Genomic DNA, 18,959 nt, shown 5'->3' with positions numbered 1-18,959 from the left:
TGTTATTTTCCCACTGATTTGAAGTTTGGCTTTTCAGTTTGTTTATTAGTTCTTAATGTCTGGCTGAAATCAATCATATTTGCAGAGGAAATGAGGCCAGAGTTCAATATAGGAGATAAAGTTCTTACCCCATAAAGTTTAGGGAAATTCTAGTTGACAAGAATAGTATAACAAACATACTCTTTCTTTTACTTAAAAAATAACTTTCAGAATCCACACATTGTTGGCCCTCTCAACAGGCACATGTTTATTTTTGGCAGGAACCAAAAAAATAAGAAAATAAAAAAATCCCCAAATCTTTGGTATGTCTCCAGGTCTTATCAAATGAAGATAAAATTAGGAAGGAAGAGCACCCACGAATTTAATGCCTGGAAACTCCCTCCAGCTTTCATTTATATTGGTCTTGCTTGATCACTCAGGTGAAATAATTCTCTCTTCTCTATTTTAACATCAGAAAAATATAAGGTCTGTAAGGGAAAACACTAATCTAATATTAGCCTTCGGTATTTTTAGAGCAAAAACAATTCCACACTTTTTGTTTAGTTGTGGTCACCAACTTCAACTATTTTGGTAAGAAAAATTTGGTTAAGATACATAGGAGTTTATTAGTATAAACAAGACATTAATTGTGTTAATTAGTGGAAGAGCAGGAAAGGTATACCTACTATATGCCAACCACTTACATACATACACAATTCATGAAAAAAATTAGTATTAGTCCTAGGAAGGCGATATATATATATTAGTCCTAGGAAGGCCATTATTTATTTCAGAGGGAAGGAAAAGGGAGAGAGAGAGAGAATCAACAATGAGAAGAGAGAACCATTGATTGGCTGCCTCCTGCACGCCCTCCACTGGGGGCCCAGCCTGCAACCCAGGCATGTGCTCTTGAGTGGAATCAAACCTGGGACCCTGCAGTCCACAGGCCGATGCTCTATTCACTGAGCCAAACCAGCTAGGGAAGGAAGGCTTTCTTGGTAGCATTATCTGCTTTTTCTTAAGCCCAATAGCTCACCCTCTCTAGAGCCTTAACCTACCCTGAAAGAAATAGAACTACTCCTCTACTAGTTTTAAAACACTTCACATTTCAAAAATTTTGTTATTGGAAGTAGAAAGAATAAGAGGAACTTATGAAGTTACTGTACTCCAGTAGAAATTTAAATAAATATGGTATTAGATATTAATAAAACAAAATATGCCAGAAAACATACTAGCAAGATGCCTAATAGTCTTGAGTCAGAAAGAAAGGTTACAGCTGGGGAAGAAACCCAGGTTTCTTCTTCAGAGAGGGCCCAGCTCACACCACTGGGTGAGACAGATCCATGGTACCAGCCACCATGACCTCAGCATAAACAGAGAACTCAGGCAACAGCTGTAGGCAATTGGATTGTGAGAAGATTACAGTTGTTTAGCTTCTATAATCGAAACATAGTTGCTTTCAGAGCTGTTGCTTTCAGGTTCAGAGCCAGCCGTGGCAGGCGGGGAACCTTGGCTTCCTCCATCACTGGAGCAAGCAAGCCTCATGTTCGCTTCAGCTGCGTGGCTGCCAGCCACCATCTTTGTTGGCAGTTACTTTGCATATCCTGCTGATTAGCCAATGGGAAGCATAGCGGAGGTATGGTTAATTACCATGTTTGTCTATTATTAGATAGGATGTATTTCCTAGCTCTGTCCACTAACAGGGACGAGAAGCAATAATACCCAGCAGCAATGAGCACATCAAGTGCCCAGCTTTCAGTTTCTGAATATTAACTTCCACTAAGATGAAACAGGGATTCTTGAGGAAATGCTTGATTCCAGAATTTCGGTGAGGAAAAGTAAATAAAAAGCCTGGAACATACTGCACCAGAGAGGAAATACTCATAAATGCTGGGGACATTCGTGAAGGACAGGAGCCAATGTGAAGGGACTCCTACTGGTCAAATATGAAGCAATTTGAGCATCATAATAAAAAATTAAAGCAATAAATTTCAATCCAGTGACTAAAATAGAAATCCGTAACAATGACGATATAAATAAATGAATGAAAAAAACAGGGAATGCCCTAACCGGTTTGGCTCAGTGGATAGAGTGTCGGCCTACGGACTGAATGGTCCCAGGTTCGATTCCGGTCACATCCCCAGTAGGGGGTGTGCAGAAGGCAGCTAGCTGATCAATGTTTCTCTCTCACCGATGTTTCTAACTCTCTATGCCTCTCCCTTCCTCTCTGTAAAAAATCAATAAAATATATTTTTAAAAAATTAAAAAAGAAAAAAATAGGGAAGAATAAAAACTTATTCCTTATCATAGAATAACAACTAATAAATGTAGAAGAAATGATGAAAATATTTCATGATTTGGCAGCCATCATAAAGGATTTCATCAAAGTATGCTAAGGCCGGGAAGGTCTGATGAGGAACAAGATATTCTCATAGTCTCCCACCCAAATACTTACTATTGCATAAGAAAGAATGATGACTTTACAGTGGAAAAAACCTATCGCACACAAAACTGACTAAGATTAACATCGCCAGTAGCAGGACAAATTGACATCATGTGCCTCTTGATACAATGTACTGAGAAGAGCACAGCGTCATTTCTGAGGTATCTCTGCCAAGAATGCATGACCTGAGATTGGACATGTAGCAATACCGCACAAACCCAGCCTGAGGGACAGCCTACAGCATCAAAGGCTCTTTAAAACTGTCAGTCATGAAAGACAGGAAAAAATGGAAAACCTCTTTCAGACTGAAGGAGACTAAAGAGAAACAACAACTAACTGATCCTGGACTGGATCTCCAATTAGAAATGTATGGCGTTGGATGGGTACTAGATTTACTGGGGTAATCACTTTGTAAGTTATATAAATGTGTAATCATTATATTGTACACCCAAAACCAATACAATATTGTATGTCAACTGTACTAAAAAAAATAATAATGTGCCCTAGCTGGTTTGGCCCAGTGGATAGATCATCGGCCTGAGGACTGAAGGGTCTCAGGTTCAATTCTGGTCAAGGGCACACGCCTGGGTTCTGGGCTCGATCCCCAGTAGGAGGTGTGCAGGAGGCAGCCAATCAATGATTCTCTCATTACTGATGTTTCTATCTCTCTCTCCATTTCTTTTCCTCTCTGAAATCAATAAAAAGAGAGAGAGAGAGAGAGATAATGTTTAAACAGCTGGTAAAATTTGGATTGTGCCTGTGGACTGGATGGTAGTGTTGCACTGATGTTGATTTCCTGATTTGGATGGCTGTAGGTTTGGATGGTTAGGTAGGAGAGTAGCCTTATTTGAGGGACATAAATTCTGGAGCAAAATAAAACATTTTAGTGTATAAATATAACTGACTTGTTTCCATCTTTGGAAATAAGTACTGGACTAGTCAGTTTCTCAATTATTTTCCTGCTCTGACACACCTAAAAATATGATACATGCTTATCAGTATTAATACCTTTGTACTTGGTGTGTGCGTCATGGTCTCTCTACATGTTAGAATCTTGAGGGTGAGCAGGTGGAGCACTAGAGCTCACTGAGATTTGCAGGACTAGATGGTCTCTAAAGTTCTGTCAAGACTCTTCACCCATTTCAGAAATTTTCATCTAGTTCAACTGTTACTCTTTCTCTTCCACTTCATATATTCTGCAGTCTTTGTTCATCAGAAAGGCTCAGTCCCTTCTGAGATTAGCAATTCAGAGAGTCAATGTAGATCTGTTTCTACAGGTGGTCAGGTGCCACATGAAATGATGAGTCTCCACACAAGGTGGGCCTGGCTTTAATATACTGCAAAAATGGCCACGTCAGAGTACATGCTCCCAAAAGCCTTCAGTGTGTTTACTGAAACGAGCAACAAAAGTATTTAATATTGTATGTCAGACACTGGTTCAAGTGAGATCGACAGGCTATGTAAATCAAATGTTGACCGGTAGAGGCAGAACTATAATTCAAGTTCCTTTGATTCTAAGTTTCCAGGGATGGATTTTTGTTTTGTTTTGTTTGGTGTCATCATACACCATGACCAAATGGGATTTATTTCTGGGGTGCAAGGATGGTACAATATCTGCAAATCAATAAACGTGATGCATCACATAAACAAAGTGAGAGATAAAAATCACATAATCATATCAATTGATGCAAAAAAAAGTATTTGACAAAATCCGACACCCTTTCTTGATAAAAACTCTCAGCAAAGTGGGAATAGAGGGATCATACCTCAACATAATAAAAGTCTTATATGACAGACCTATAGCCAACATCATACTCAATGGGCAAAAACTAAAACCATTTCCCTTAAGAACAGGAACAAGACAGGGATGTCCACTCTCACCACTCCTGTTCAACATGGTACTGGAAGTGCTCGCCATAGCGATCAAACAAGAAGAAGCAATAAAAGGCATCCAAATTGGAAAAGAATAAGTAAAACTATTGTTATTATTTGTCTTTTCCATCCCCATTCACTCACAACTATATGATAGTTTTCCAAAGGGCTTGAGAACACATGATAATGCAATTGGTCTATTTGCACTTATGTATTCTCGTGTCCTAAAATTTTCTCAGTTTAAATTTCTAACATAGTAACTATCAATAACTCTTTGGGTCTTTAATAATTTTTAAGAGTAAAAGGGGTTCTTAGACCAAGAGTTTGAGAACCATTGGTATAAGCTCCTGATATTCAAAGTAAAAAGAATGGGAACAATTTATAAAAAAATATGTCATATAAACTAAATGACTAGATTTATATCTTGACATGCTTTTTCTTTAATAATTGTCAAATAAGTACATAAACTTTGAGGATTTTTACATTATTATTTTTTACTAAAAATGTACTTTAATTACATTAAAAATGACAGAGAAATAAACTTAATGTGCCTTCCTATCTGGAAAAGATTATTAAACAAACAGCTTTATAATTTAAAAAGATAAAGGCAATCACCAGGAACCAGCACAGGTTAAAACAAAAGTCACACCAGGATGAGGTCATAACAGATCTTTTTATATTATTGATTTATTTTTTAGTAATAGAGTTGCTAGATTATGGAACTGCCATTATACTGGAAATATCCTGATTTCAGCAGGCATTGCTGGAAGTGACTCTAGATGAGAGGCCATGTTACATAATGGTTTAAAGAAAACACACAGGCTGAGTTCAAATTCCAGCTCTACTGCCTACTGCCTACCTGTGTGAACTGGGCAGTTTACTTAACCTTTTTGTGTCTCACTTATCTCTTCTGTAAAATAGAGATATTAACAGTATCTACCATAGAGAGTTGGTAGGTTAGTGCAAGTAGATCATTTAGATCAGTGCCTAGCACATACTAAGTGTTTTATAAGTACTTTTAATTATTGTTGTCCTTTTTATAATATTTCCAATACCTAGAACAGCAAACATGCAATAAAATTTCTTGAATTAATAAATGAATAATCATTTTTATTAATAGTGATAATGATGATAACCACTTTCCCATTTACTGTGTGCTTACTATATGTTGGGCAAAATAGTAAGTATTTAATATACATTTACCTCATTTACTATTCCCTCAAGCAGCGGTTCTCAACCTGTGGGTCGCGACCCCTTTGGCGGTCGAACGACCCTTTCACAGGGGTCGCCTAAGACCATCCTGCATATTAGATATTTACATTACGATTCATAACAGTAGAAACATTACAGTTATGAAGTAGCAACGAAAATAATTTTATGGTTGGGTCACATGAGGAACTGTATTTAAAGGGCCAGAAGGCTGAGAACCACTGCAAAGCAACTTGGGACACTTAGCAGCCCCATTGCACAGATGAGTTGAGACTTACAGAAGGGAAATAATTTGCTCAAGGTTGCAAACTATTAAATGATAGAGCCAACAGTCAAACCAGATTTGCTTACTCTAAAACTTCTCTTCTTTAACCACTTTGTTATACTTACTTGTGAATAAGACTGAAAAAAATGCAGATGAAAAGACTGTGGTTAACGATTTCACAGTTGTTGAATAACAGCGGCTAATTAAGAGATGGGTAAAGTTGGAAGTAAATTTTAGTAGCAAAAAAAGCACAGGGTTCTATCCATTTCAATGATTTTATCTAATCCATGGAAAAATAAATAGAAGGAAAGCTTATCAAGTTTGTGGATGATAAAAGAAGGAGAGCACGCTCAATATTGTGAAGGACAGAATCAGGATTCAAATATATTTCCAAAGACTGGAATGATGGAACAGAAATTAGTACTGGCATAAGAAATATAAAATATTCCTTGGGGAATCTGTCTAAATACTTATATTTAAATACTGACCCAATCTTGCTTTTTAGAATAATGAAAACAGGAGAATTTTCAATTGTGAATTTTATTTTACAAATAAATTCTCTCAGAATTTATGACATTCACTTTATACTACTGCTTACTATACTATCTTTTACTATCAAGAAAATTGGAGTGGTCTGAAAAGAACCCAGCGTGATATCTAGGAAAGAACGCAGGCTTTAAAGTCACAGAGACCTTGACGTAAGTCCTGGCTACTACACCTATCAGCTGAACTTCACTAAACGTCTGCTATCTGATCTGTATAAAAACAGGGCTAGTATTTAGCTTAAAAGATATTATGAAACTAAATAAAATAATGTATTTAAATAAAGGAAATAACATATTTAAAAGTACCTAACAAGTTAGATACCTAAACAGTTGCTCCACTCACACTCCCAAGCATTCAAGGACTCTTCTACACTCTTCCCCCCAATGCTAAAGAAATGCACAATTTATTTAAAATATCAATAGAATTTCTGTTATGTAAAAAGACAATGTATAACATATATACCAAGCTTCAAAATTAACAAAAACACTTCTTTGTTAATTACTTCATTTGCTCCTCACAGAACCCAAAGGAGACAAAATAGTGCTGAGTTATTCCCCATTTAACAAGGGAAGAGGAAATAGGTCTAAGAAGCTAGTTCATATAAAGAGCTAATGTCACTGGCTCTGAGACCTGCCAGAGTTAAATCCAGGCTTTGTCATAATTTCCTCATTTGTAAAATGGGAATAATTCATCCTGTGAAGATTAAAATAAGTTTGGTTGCTCGTTCATTCATTCATTCAATAATATTAATTTAAAGACATTTAACACACATTATACAAGGTAGCTAGGATAAATTCTCAAATGACATAGACACAATCATTGTTCACATGGAATGTATAGTTAAGTGGGAGATAAGGCATCTGTCACATAATCACATAGATACACGTAAAACTACAACTGTGTTAAGCACGTTAATTTTATTAGATCATCAGACTGTGTGGGAGGTATAACCAGGTTAAGGAGCTCATGGGAGTCTTCCTCAGAGAATGACACCAGAGGAGATGTAATGAAGGGAGTAAGGGAGCAAAGAGGGGGTTTAACCAGCCTAACAGGAGAGATTTAAGGATACTGACATTAGGGTTTTTTAGGGTTTTTCCTACAAAGGTCCACCAGACCACCCTATTATGAAGCTCAAAGTTGCTAAAAACAGTCTAAAACAGAGATTATGCATGGAGAAGAAAAAATTTTAAATAAATCTCTTTATTGATACTATCAGAATTAAAAAGAGAAGACAAAGCACAAAAACCTGCTTAATATACAAAAGGAATATTCAAGAAACAAAAAGAAACAATTGGATATTGACAAAACCTAAAACACTTACGAAGAGTTGCACCATAAAGTTGAAGTCTCCAAGACAGTAGTGCATAATGACAAAAAAGAAAAATAAGAGAAAAATAAAGAATTAGGCCAGGATATCCCATATCTTAATGACAGGAGTTTCAGAAAAAGAAAACAAAAAGGGAGAATTAATACAAGAATCAAAGGGCATACTGAGGATATTTCATAAAGCTTCTAAAAAAATTGATCAGATACAAAGAATCAAGAACCAGATGGCTTTGAATTCTCAATACCTACACAGGAAACAAGAAAACAACAGAGTATTGACTTAAACATCTGAATAAAAATGGTTTTCAATCTTTAATTCTATACCCAAGTATTAGCACAAAATAATTACATTTTCATTAACATAGTATCTCAAAAACTTAGCTCTCATGTTCACTCTCTCAAGAAAATACTAGAGGAGATATTCCCTAAAACAGAGTAAACAAAGAGAAGAGAAGACACAGGATACAGAAAACTGAAGAGCCAACAGAGGAAACAGGCAAAGGAAGATCTCAGAATAACTGCACTGCATTGGACACAGGAGGGCAATTAATCCAGGTTAGGGAAGCGCAACACAAAAGATAGACCTAATGAGGGCCATCATCACTAAATTCTCATCAACTATTCACCTAAAAATAAAGAAAGATAAGGAGAAAATAGAATTATCAATTGTTTTTATTCTGAGAGGGCAGGAGGGGATGAGATATTATCCAAAAGATCATCTTTGAAAAGAGGAATAACTGCTATTGAGACTCTTTGGGTCTTGAACACAGATGGAGGCAGGTAATGAGACAATAATGGATTCTCCCTTTTAATGGCTTCTATTTTCTCTGTAAATTAGGAAGAAAGACCACTTGCTACAGTAGTGAAAGAAAGGGTAAGTTTGAGGTTTGAAGAGAAGGAAAAAAGTTGAAATAATTGTTAAAAATAGGAGGGAAAGTTAACTAGGGAAATATAGTAGGAAATCTGAGCAGTGTTACCGGTCCATTTGAGATGGGTTCCACATTAATTTATGATCATGAATCTGTTGTCGAAAGATCTTCTTCAGTAGTATTTGGCTACTTAGATGCAGATACAAAGAGGTTATCTGAGTTCATCTAGAGTTGGGATTTCATTTCATTTCACTTATAAGCTAGAATGTTATTTAAATAATGTATTATGAACTCTAATCAGGAAAACGAGAAAGGATAATATGCCTAAAGTGATTAAGATAATTCCAGGGTGACATCAAGCATTATAAAAAGGAAGATAGCTATTATTATTACTAACCAAGGTCCTCTAGCAGTAAGTGATTTGATTATTCTAATTGGTAATCATTTCTATCTCTCTCTTACCAGATTGAGCTCTTTGAGGATAAGGAGAGTGTCTTACTCATCTTTGCTTCTTCCCAAAGTGTAGTCCAGTAGCTACCATACTATAAACGAATATTAAGTATGTATGATTAAATTAATGAATCAATTTGGGCGTCCAAGCTATTCACATAAATTTTTTAAAAAATGATTCTAGCTAGGGCATTACAACCTTAACAACAATTCAAAAACTAGACATTTTCAAGAAAGGCACTAAAGGGCCAGCCACTCCACTGTCACTTCAATGACAGAAACTTGCTAAGAGGCTAACAGCATGATTAATGGGAGTTTTCCAATACTGCAGACTATAGAATTAGCATGAGAAAGAAAACGAATTAACATGCACAACAGGAAGATTAAGATATACTTTCTTATTTTTTAAGTATAAGAACTGCCTCTATTTTTATCACTTCAGTACCCTTTAATATTTCATGAAATGAGTAATCTGAAGCATAGCCTACCCAAATGCTGATCAAATACATACATGCACGAGAGCAGACTGGGCCCATTAACCTTTTTTTTTTTTTTTTTTTTGGCAGAGGGCAAATACCTAAAATAATACTGTATCTTTCTTTCCTAGTTTATCAAAGACCAGAGGATTTTAAGTAAGAGAACTTATTTGGCTGTAGATTCAATTTAAAGAAACATAAAGATTTTGTTTTTGCTTAAACTAATATAATGTTCATTTTAAAGTATTCAAAAAGGAAAAATACAGTTAACAGCTTTGATTTAATAGTAAAAGGATATAGAAAAATCACAATCTTAAGTGAAACCTGTACTAAAAATCCTATCCTATATAATAAAAGGCTAATATGCAAATTGTCCCCTTGACCGGGAGTTCGATCGGGGGATGAGGCCGGCCCACCAACCGCCCATGGCCCCTCCCCTGGCTGGCCCGGCCCAATTGGCATAGGCCAGCCAGACCCCACCTGTGCATGAATTTGTGCACCGGGCCTCTAGTCTTTAATAAATTGGCTGTTTGAAACCATGTTATAATGGGAGGCCAAATCTCCAGTTGGTCCTTGTAAGTCTGAAGCACTATGTAAGATACTAAAGCACCCAATAAGATACTGAAATGCCTAAACCTCTAGGTACATTTCATGGGAAAAAGTATGCAAAGTTCAAAATGATCCCTTGTCTCTCTCTCACCACCTGTATTCTAACCAGCAGGTCAGAAAAGGATAGAAGCTAGGAAAAGTGTAATTCAGGCAGTGAAAAAAAAAAAGACATTAAAAAACTTGTAATAGGATAATACTTAGTCCAGTTTGACTCTCTCTACCACTCCCATTTTTCCCTCATGCTCCCAGGAAATGTCCTATCTCTACTCTCAAGGAAAGAACTTGTCGTTTCTGGACAGAGTTTATCTGTCCCAGAATCAGTGTTAAAAAAAAGAGCGCCCACTCCTGTTGCATCCCCATTCTCAACACCTTGGATTCATAAAGCAAAGAATTCAATGAAAACAATGTATTTGATAATCATTAAGGGCAATGCATTTGAGAAGATGTGTTGAAAATTTAGAGAAAGAATAATCAAATGTTTGGGTTCTTGAGAAGACAAAAGAGAATGAGATATAATTCAAAGCAGAACTTGTCTGCCAGCAATAAGGGGAAACTTGGTGGCCGGTTAAAAAAGTTTTCTTCTCTTCCACCCCCTTTCCTTAAAGTTAGTGCAAGTCAAAGATACAAATAGTGTATAAATAGGGACAGACCAAGATCGAGTTTGGGCACACAAGAAACTGTAATCCAACCTATCTACATTTCAGAGTGATACTTAGGGCAGAGGTACTGTCACATAACTTACTAGACACCTTTTCTTGTTTTTCCATAGGTACCTCAAAAACCATAAAATAGTGATGTTCAAGTTTACCTATCAATGAAGTTATAGAATTTTTAAAAATATAAGCTTTTAAAAATAATCTTATTTTATATATTAATAACCTTCATACAGTAAATATCTACCGCTACTAGGGAATAATACAATCCTTTACTATGATTTGGCTTTAAACATGTTCTTACACTAAAAATTAATTCAGAATTACCTAAAACAGAGATTACCCAAACAAGATCAAGTATATTCCAACAAAATGCAAAGTAGCCTGGATGCTATTCTATAGACTCAATCCCATGTACTGAACAGTTATTTTTGTCTTTAATGAAACCAAATTACCACAGATATTAAGGCTGTTTTACCTTCATAATGTTAACTAAATCTGTTTGATAGTAGCGATCCTGGTGTGCATTTGCTGCTGCTAATGTAAGAAGATAATCATTCCTTGCGTGGGTAGCTTTGGAATTACACTCAGATCGCCGGGCTTTTAACTATAACATAATAAAAGAAAAAAAAATCAGTGCAAACTGGTATTACAGTGCAAAACATTACCTCTCTTAGTTGGCAATTAATGGCTCCTCAACAAGAGTAAAGGTCACGTGCAGAAACATTTATATGCATACAAAACTATTCAACACTATTGAGGAAATAAGTAAACAGTACCTAGAACTGTTAAATATGGTAAGAGTGTTTTTCAAATATTTGTTATTTACACTTAACATAATAAAGGTTCCCAAATTAAGTACCTTATTGTTATTGTCAAAGACATGGGTAATTCTGTTGGAGTTAGAAAATTGTTTTTAAAAATTCAATACTATTAATGTGCCAAAAGAACTGCATTCCCGATGGGAGCCTGGTAGCCAAAGCCAGGCCACTAAGCTTACCTATCAAGTACTTCACGCCTGAGGGTCCCACAGGAAAAAAACACTTGCTACTAGGAATTTGTGGCCCAGAATTTCTGCTCAGGGTACACATATCAATGAAATGGATTTTATAGAGCGTTCTAAAGCCCGTGGACTAAGTCTCTTGTACTAAGAATTAAAAACATAAGGATACCTAAGCAGATGAAGTACAGAAACCTATCTGTAAAGCAATCTCGAGAAGCAAGCACTGTCCAAAGTGTTGACACCTGGGTGAAATCCGCCCCGACCCCACTGAACTGGGAAGGAAAGTTTTTCCCAAAGGTAATGACTTTAAAACACTTCCCCAAATTAGTTGAAAATAATTGACCTCCATCATCAAAAGACACAATTCTTTTATTTTTTTTTGAAGATAAGGTTTCTCAATTGTGAAATATAGTTTTCAAAAACTCACCTTCACACTTGCCTTCTGTAAACTGATTCTTGATTGGAAAAGACTAAGTTTAGATCTGTTATAAAAACAGAAAAACATGGTTAATAAAATTATCAAATTTTATCATAAAGTGATTAAGTATTATAATTACTAAATTTTTTAAAGTTACCCTTTTCCACAACACTATTCTAAAAGAGAACTAAAAAAATGGAAAACCAAGATCAGTGATTATTTTCCTTTATTTTACTACAGGAAGAATGTAATGTAATGAAACAGGAAATACTGAGATTAATAAAATAAAATATCCTGAATGACATAAAAATCAACTAGATAAATCCAATATAAAGGTATTTCATAAAAAACAAGAGTCATCAATCTATAGGTAATTTCCATAGTTTACAATTACTCATACTTCAGTTCCTACAAGGAAAGCTTAAACCCAGAAATAACCAACCTATGGAGGCCAAGGTTAGCAGGCTCTCAGGGCAGCGTGTGACGGGCTGCAACAACGCCACGATGCAATCCACAGTATGATAGTGACTGGACTCTAAGTCCTTCATCCCATTATTTCTCACATTAAAAGTTCTTGTTTGGGTGCCTGCCTGTGTGCCCTCTTCATTCTTAATATAGTATTTGCAACACAATGAGAAAGTCCCTGGACTCTCTGCCCTACATGTTTGTTTGTTTGTTTGTTTCATGGATGTGCAATACTTTATTTTATAATCTCCTATTCATGAACAGTTGGGTTGTTTCTAACTTTTTGCTTTCATATATATATATATATATATTTCTTTCTTTCTTTATTGAATAAGGTATTACATATGTGTCCTTATCCCCCCATTGCCCCTTCTCCCCACTCATGCTCTCACCCCCCCTGGTGTCTGTGTCCATTGGTTAGGCTTATTTGCATGCATACAAGTCCTTTGGTTGATCTCTCCCCCTAACCCCCGCCCTCCCCTACCTTCCCTCTGAGGTTTGAGGGTCTGATCGATGCTTCTCTGTCTCTGGATCTGTTTTTGTTCATCAGTTTATGTTGCCCTATATGGTTTTGTTCTATTTTATCTTCTCCCAATCTGGTGTCATGATTTCCCTCAATCCCTTTTAGTATGGGAAGGGAACCATAATCTAAAAATTAGTAGTTAAAATATGTTGGCTTTACCCAAACAACCAGAGATAACAAGAAGAAAGTCAATAGACAAGTGCTAAGAAACAATTAACATTCCTACAACCAGTGAATTTTGACGCTGCAAAGTTTGTCTTGACTGCAGTGTCATGGCGATTGCCGTGGAGAATTCAACACATGTTTTGGCAGCTGAGCCATAATATGAAGCTGCAGACCACAGGGCAAGCCGGTCCCTGCAGAACAGATGTGACAAGGAGAGCAAAAGCAGCCTCTCACTTTTCTAATGAGAGAGAAACATATGCATCACAACTACTTCCCCACTGTTAAAAAAAAAATTGGGCCAAGATATTCCTGCTATTTTCTACCTTGCCATAGTCATACTTCATGGGGGTTTTGGTTTTTATCAATTATATTCGTTTTCATTTTAATCTAGAAAAACAAAGGCCGCACACTTTAAAATTTGAGAGGGCCCATTCAGGTTTGGGGGGTCCTCAATTATCCTTTTTTTTGTAGCCATTATCCAAATAGTCTGAGTTGCACTTCGATTTTCCAATATAAGGTTTTAAGTTTCTGGCTTCTGCTTCATTTATGAATCCTCATAGAATTCTTGTATGGTACTAAAGTAGGTAATCAATAGAATAATACAGCCCCTGTCCTCAACGACTACTATTTAGAACAAATAAGATACATATAATGAACTCTTCCTCATCCATTTTCCAAATGTTAACATCACTTAGGGTTCCAACTCAACCTTCCATCTCATTTTATATATGATTTCATCCCTGTACCTATCATCTGAAAGGCAATTAACCCCCAGATTCTCATCTGAGAATGAGTTATATGACTCCCTACAAAATACATTCACACCAATGGTCCCCAGGTTTTGTAGAACCTTCATATCTAAATCGGAACTCACTTTTGCCTTCAAATGGTATCCCTCTTCCTTTGAGGTGCATATCTCTCCTAAAGTGCACATCTCACCAACAGTCAAATCATTTATCAAATTATATGTAGTCCAGTTTTCACGTCCCCATTCCTGATCTTCCTTCTCATCTTTACTCAGAAAAATCTTATTTGTTCTCCAAGACTCTGTCCAAACATCACTTCTATAAAGGTTTCCTTTCACATTAGGCACAATGAGTCTACTTTCCGTGCTTACGTATTATCATACTAGAGGCCTGGTGCACGAAATTTGTGTACTCAGGGGGAGGGGGATCCCTCAGCCCAACTTGCACCCCTCTCACAGTCTGGGAGCCGCCAGTCAGACATCCTTAGCGCTGCCGTGGGGGCGGGAGAGGCTACTGTCACAGCTGCTGCGCTCGACAGCTGTGAGTCCGACTTCTGGCTGAGCGGTGCTCCCCCTGTGAGAGTGTCTGCCCCCTGGTGGTCAGTGTGCGTCATAGTGACTGTCGTTCCACTGTTCAGTCGATTTGCATATTAGCCTTTTATTATATAGGACAACTACTGCAAATGAATTAGTTACTAGGTAAGTGACTTTAGGCACTTGGTTTCTTTAAGTTTACTGGGAATAAACAAATCATAAAATCACTTTTAAATATATTTGTCTTTAATTATAGGCTTTAAACTTCTTTAGCACACAAAATTTAATCTTACTCATATCTGTACCCATAGCACCCAATATAAAGTAATTATTCAATAAACAAGTAGTGAGTGAGTAAAGATGAAAAGGCATTTCTTACTCTGCAGTTAATTTTCCAGAAAAGTTATACACTGAAATTGTCTAATTCATATCCCCTTTGAATTTGAGCCATGTCAGAAGGAGTTCCTTTGAATCAGCATCTGTGACCATTTGACCCTGTCAAACCCACACTTCTCAGGAACAGCCCTCAACTGTCCTCATTTTCCCCTGTAGGCCCTGCCTCAAGTATGTATTTCTGTATGTGCTACAAATCAGTCAACTCTTTGTTCTAGAATCCCTGAGAGTTTTGTTTTTAAAAATATATATATTTTATTGATATTTTTACAGAAAGGAAGGGAGAGGGATAGAGGGTTAGAAACATCGATGAGAGAAAAACATCGATCAGCTGCCTCCTGCACACCCTTTACTGGGGATGTGCCCGCAACCAAGGTACATGCCCTTGACTGGAATCGAACCTGGGACCCTTCAGTCTGCAGGCCGACGCTCTAGCCACTGAGCCAAACCGGTTAGGGCTCCCTGAGAGTTTTAACAAACAAGTTCCATAACAGGATATTCCTAATGGAGATCACTTGATCTAAAAAATTTTGGTTCTTGTTGGGAAGATGGGTTCATTCCCTCTACAGGAAATATTTGTATGCTGACAAAAATAAAATAATAAAGACAATACGTTAAATCAGGGAAACAGTAAATAGAAAATATATTTCCCAGTAACATTAAGTACTTTATGAACATTCAATTACCAAACCTTGGTAGTACATATACTTCCCAGGAGTCCTTAAATTTTCACAAGATACTTATGAGGTTCTTTAATTTCTTGCAGATAAAAAACATATTAGGAAGACACTCCCCACACCTTACTAGTCTGTACAAGTGTTCATAGCCTTTCTGATTTCATGACTCGGAGTTCAGACCCCTAGATTTTGCATCAGTGAGCCCTGAATGGGAGTCTTAGCTCTCCTCACAGACCTCTTCAGAGTCCCATTCTAGGATACAGGCTTATTTTTTCTTAAAAACGTATCTTTTCTCAAGTTGTCATTGGAACTCTACTGCTTGCTTCATTATCTCTTGCTATTACCCAATGCCAGTTCCTTCTTTTCCTAATTATTCTCAAAAGAATGAATTTTTAAATCACAAATGCAGATGTAAAATTCACAAAGTTGCTGAAGCAGACATAAAAAAAGTATATATACTAGAATTTCACATAAGAGGAAAACTGTGCCAGGGGCAGGGTCTCTACACTGAGGGCAGTGTCCTTGTTCACGTGATATGTCCATGGTCCCTCCCTCAATGACATGCTGACGACCAGGGATTTCCAACTACAATTGACTTAGAGTCTAGCATCAGAAAAATAAGGCTCTGAAACCCTGATATTCAGACACCACACCAACTTTAACTAGACTTTTGCTAAGATTTCAATACAATATTCCTTTGTCTTCTTTAGGTAACTCAATTTAATGTAAAAACTGACTAATAAATCTTCTCATTTGGCTATATTATTTTAAGTAAAATCAGCTAATATAAAAAATTTTTTGATCTGAAGTACACTTATAGGTCAGATGAAACCAACATAACCTAAGAATGAGTTTATGCCTGATATTAATAGAAAACAAAGGATTCGCAAAAATAACATTTATTTGCATAATCACTTTTCCACAAATGCTAAAACATACTTTGCCTCGATGTCAGCTTTCTCTCGTACTGCATGAGCCATCTGTTCAGTCTCAAAGTACTTCTTTTTGCCTTTAGCTAAATCTTTCACTGTCTCTTGTAATTCAGTTTGGATCTTTGTCAACTGGTCCACACACTGTAAAATAAAAAGTTCAATTATTATGATTTTAGTTTGAGGCTTACATAAATTAGTTTGTCCCAAGGACTGTGCACTATCCCCTTAGGATGGAAACCCAGGAGAAGAATCAGCACTCCTGGTCTCCTTCAAATTGCAAATCAAAATCCAGCGAACAGCTGACACTCCCACTGCAAGTAATGTATGGCCCAGTGTCACAGTTTGCTGAACAACTCTGTTCTGAGAAATAACCTCTGAGTGCTGATGACTGGCATTAAGGTAAGATAAGAGGAGCAACAATGAACATGCTTTTACTGTTGGAGTTATCATGGCAATAAAGGTAAAATAATAAAGCAATTCTGTGTTTCTTCATAATCTTAATAAAGTTGCTATATGTTTGGGGAACCAGTGGTGCAAAAGGTACTGAAGAATTCACCTCTAGAAAAGAAGTGAAATCTGAGAAGTCTGACGTTTGATAAGCCCAAGATGGAGAGAAGCAAGAAAGCTGGGTCCCACAATAACAATTACTACTCAAAACTATCCCCAACTCTTTGGATGCACATAAGCATTCTGGAAAGAATAGACATAATAACACCAAGCAATGTTTAATCAATAAACTCTTGTTATACATTGAGGCCAAAGTAGCACTATTTTGGGACCCTTCTGGATATCCAGAAGGGATTAATTTTCCCTTGTTTAAAACAAACCACTGAAAAGTTTCACCAGCCTGAGGCCAGTTCAGAGTAGCCCCCAATGAAAATCTTGTGAGCCTGGAACAGCACAGACAGTGCTTGGCGGACACTGATAAAAGCTCAGCAAAGCAGGAAGAGACATTGGTGAGGGCCTACTGTGTGTGCCAGGCTGAACAGTGTGGAGTAGAGCAAGGACATCGGGAGAGCAAGGATAAACTCAAACTTAGCTATGTTACATATAGAACAGAATTTCCCAGAAATTGTTAGGTGTCAAGAAAGGTACTCCTTTACAAGAAGTGAGAGATCTGGAAGGTTCCCTATGGGTACATGTATTGAGCATTTAATAATTGCCAGGCTGTGAATAAAGGGTTAAGAAAACACACCTCTTTCCCTTCTGCATAAAAACTGGAGCTTTAGGTCTGTGTTTCAGTGGAAACCTGATAAGGACAGTGTCAACTGTGTTACTCGACAACAATGCTTATGAACCCTGATAGGTAAATTGCATCAATTGGGAAAAACTGTAAATGAACTATAAATATCTTGGCTTTGGGCTTGAGTATGGTGATTCCTGGGTCTGGACGTGCCCCCTGCAGGGACCTTGGAAGTGCTCCCTGCAGGGACCTTGGAAGCTCTATCTACAGAGATGTAATAAGATATTCTAGTCTCCTTTAGAGCCTGTGGCTACCCCTGTATATGTGAGTCTCATTCCCTCGCCCCAGACATGTCTCCTGGGGACCAGAGTAACTCTAGTTGGCTGTGTAGACTGAGGTATACACTGGTGGAAGAACTAATTGTATTAATGTTGGATGCCACCCTACTGGTTAACTGTGTTCCCTGTCCTAATGTCCTTCTGAGTAAATATAACAGTCTGAATACTTAACTACATTGAAGAAGATTCCCTGTGGGCTTTGTACAGGCACAATGCATTATGCTTAGCACTTTATGGGCATTTTTACATTTAGTCCTTGAAACGACTCAGTGATAAAGTTATTCATATTATTAGTCCCATTTTAAGATGGGGATACAAATAGGTTAAATAATTTACCCTAAGTCATACAGTGAGGAAATAATTATATTTACCATGTAACCTATTATAGTATCTACTCCAGTTTTGTGATAACCATGTTTTTAAGGTCTAATATAGAGATATTTTATCTTAAAATAGCAAACTTTTAAAAATGTTGATATATCATTTACTTAATATAAAACTCACCTTTTTAAAGTGTATAATGCAGTGGTTTTTAGTATATTCGCAACGATGTAAAACCATTTACACTATCGAATTCCAGAACATTTTAAATAACCAAAAAAGAAACTCGATTACATTTACAAGTAACTCCCCATGTCCCCCTACCATAGCCCCTGGCAACCACTAATCTACCTTCTGTCTCTATGAATTTCCTATTCCGGACATTTCATATCAATGGGTGCATAAAATATATGGCCTTATATGTCTCATTTCTTTCACTTAGCATAATGTTTTTAGGGTTCATCTATGTAATACTAAGCATTAATGCTTCTACTCTTTTAATGGCTGAAAAATATTTCATTGTAAAGACATACCTAAATAGTAAGGTTTTTTATCTTGCAGAAAA

General features: G+C 36.8%; 1 protein-coding gene across 2 annotated transcripts in view; it reads right to left on the bottom strand.

Moving 5' to 3' along the window:
• FCHSD2 (FCH and double SH3 domains 2) overlaps positions 1-18,959 on the bottom strand; it is a 165,180-nt gene that overhangs the window by 68,448 nt on the left and 77,773 nt on the right. For both annotated transcript variants that reach the window (XM_006094478.3, XM_023758754.1), the window contains 3 exons: positions 16,560-16,693; positions 12,128-12,182; positions 11,176-11,304 (listed from right to left, as the gene is read on the bottom strand). In XM_006094478.3, coding sequence (XP_006094540.1) covers positions 11,176-11,304; positions 12,128-12,182; positions 16,560-16,693 — 318 coding nt within the window. The remainder of the gene's footprint in view (positions 1-11,175; positions 11,305-12,127; positions 12,183-16,559; positions 16,694-18,959) is intronic.

This window comes from Myotis lucifugus, unplaced genomic scaffold (assembly GCF_000147115.1).
Source record: "Myotis lucifugus unplaced genomic scaffold, Myoluc2.0 scaffold_138, whole genome shotgun sequence".
Taxonomy (NCBI): Eukaryota; Metazoa; Chordata; class Mammalia; order Chiroptera; family Vespertilionidae; genus Myotis; species Myotis lucifugus.
The sequence above is the reverse complement of the archived record's forward strand: the minus strand, read 5'-3'. Positions and strand labels throughout refer to the sequence as shown.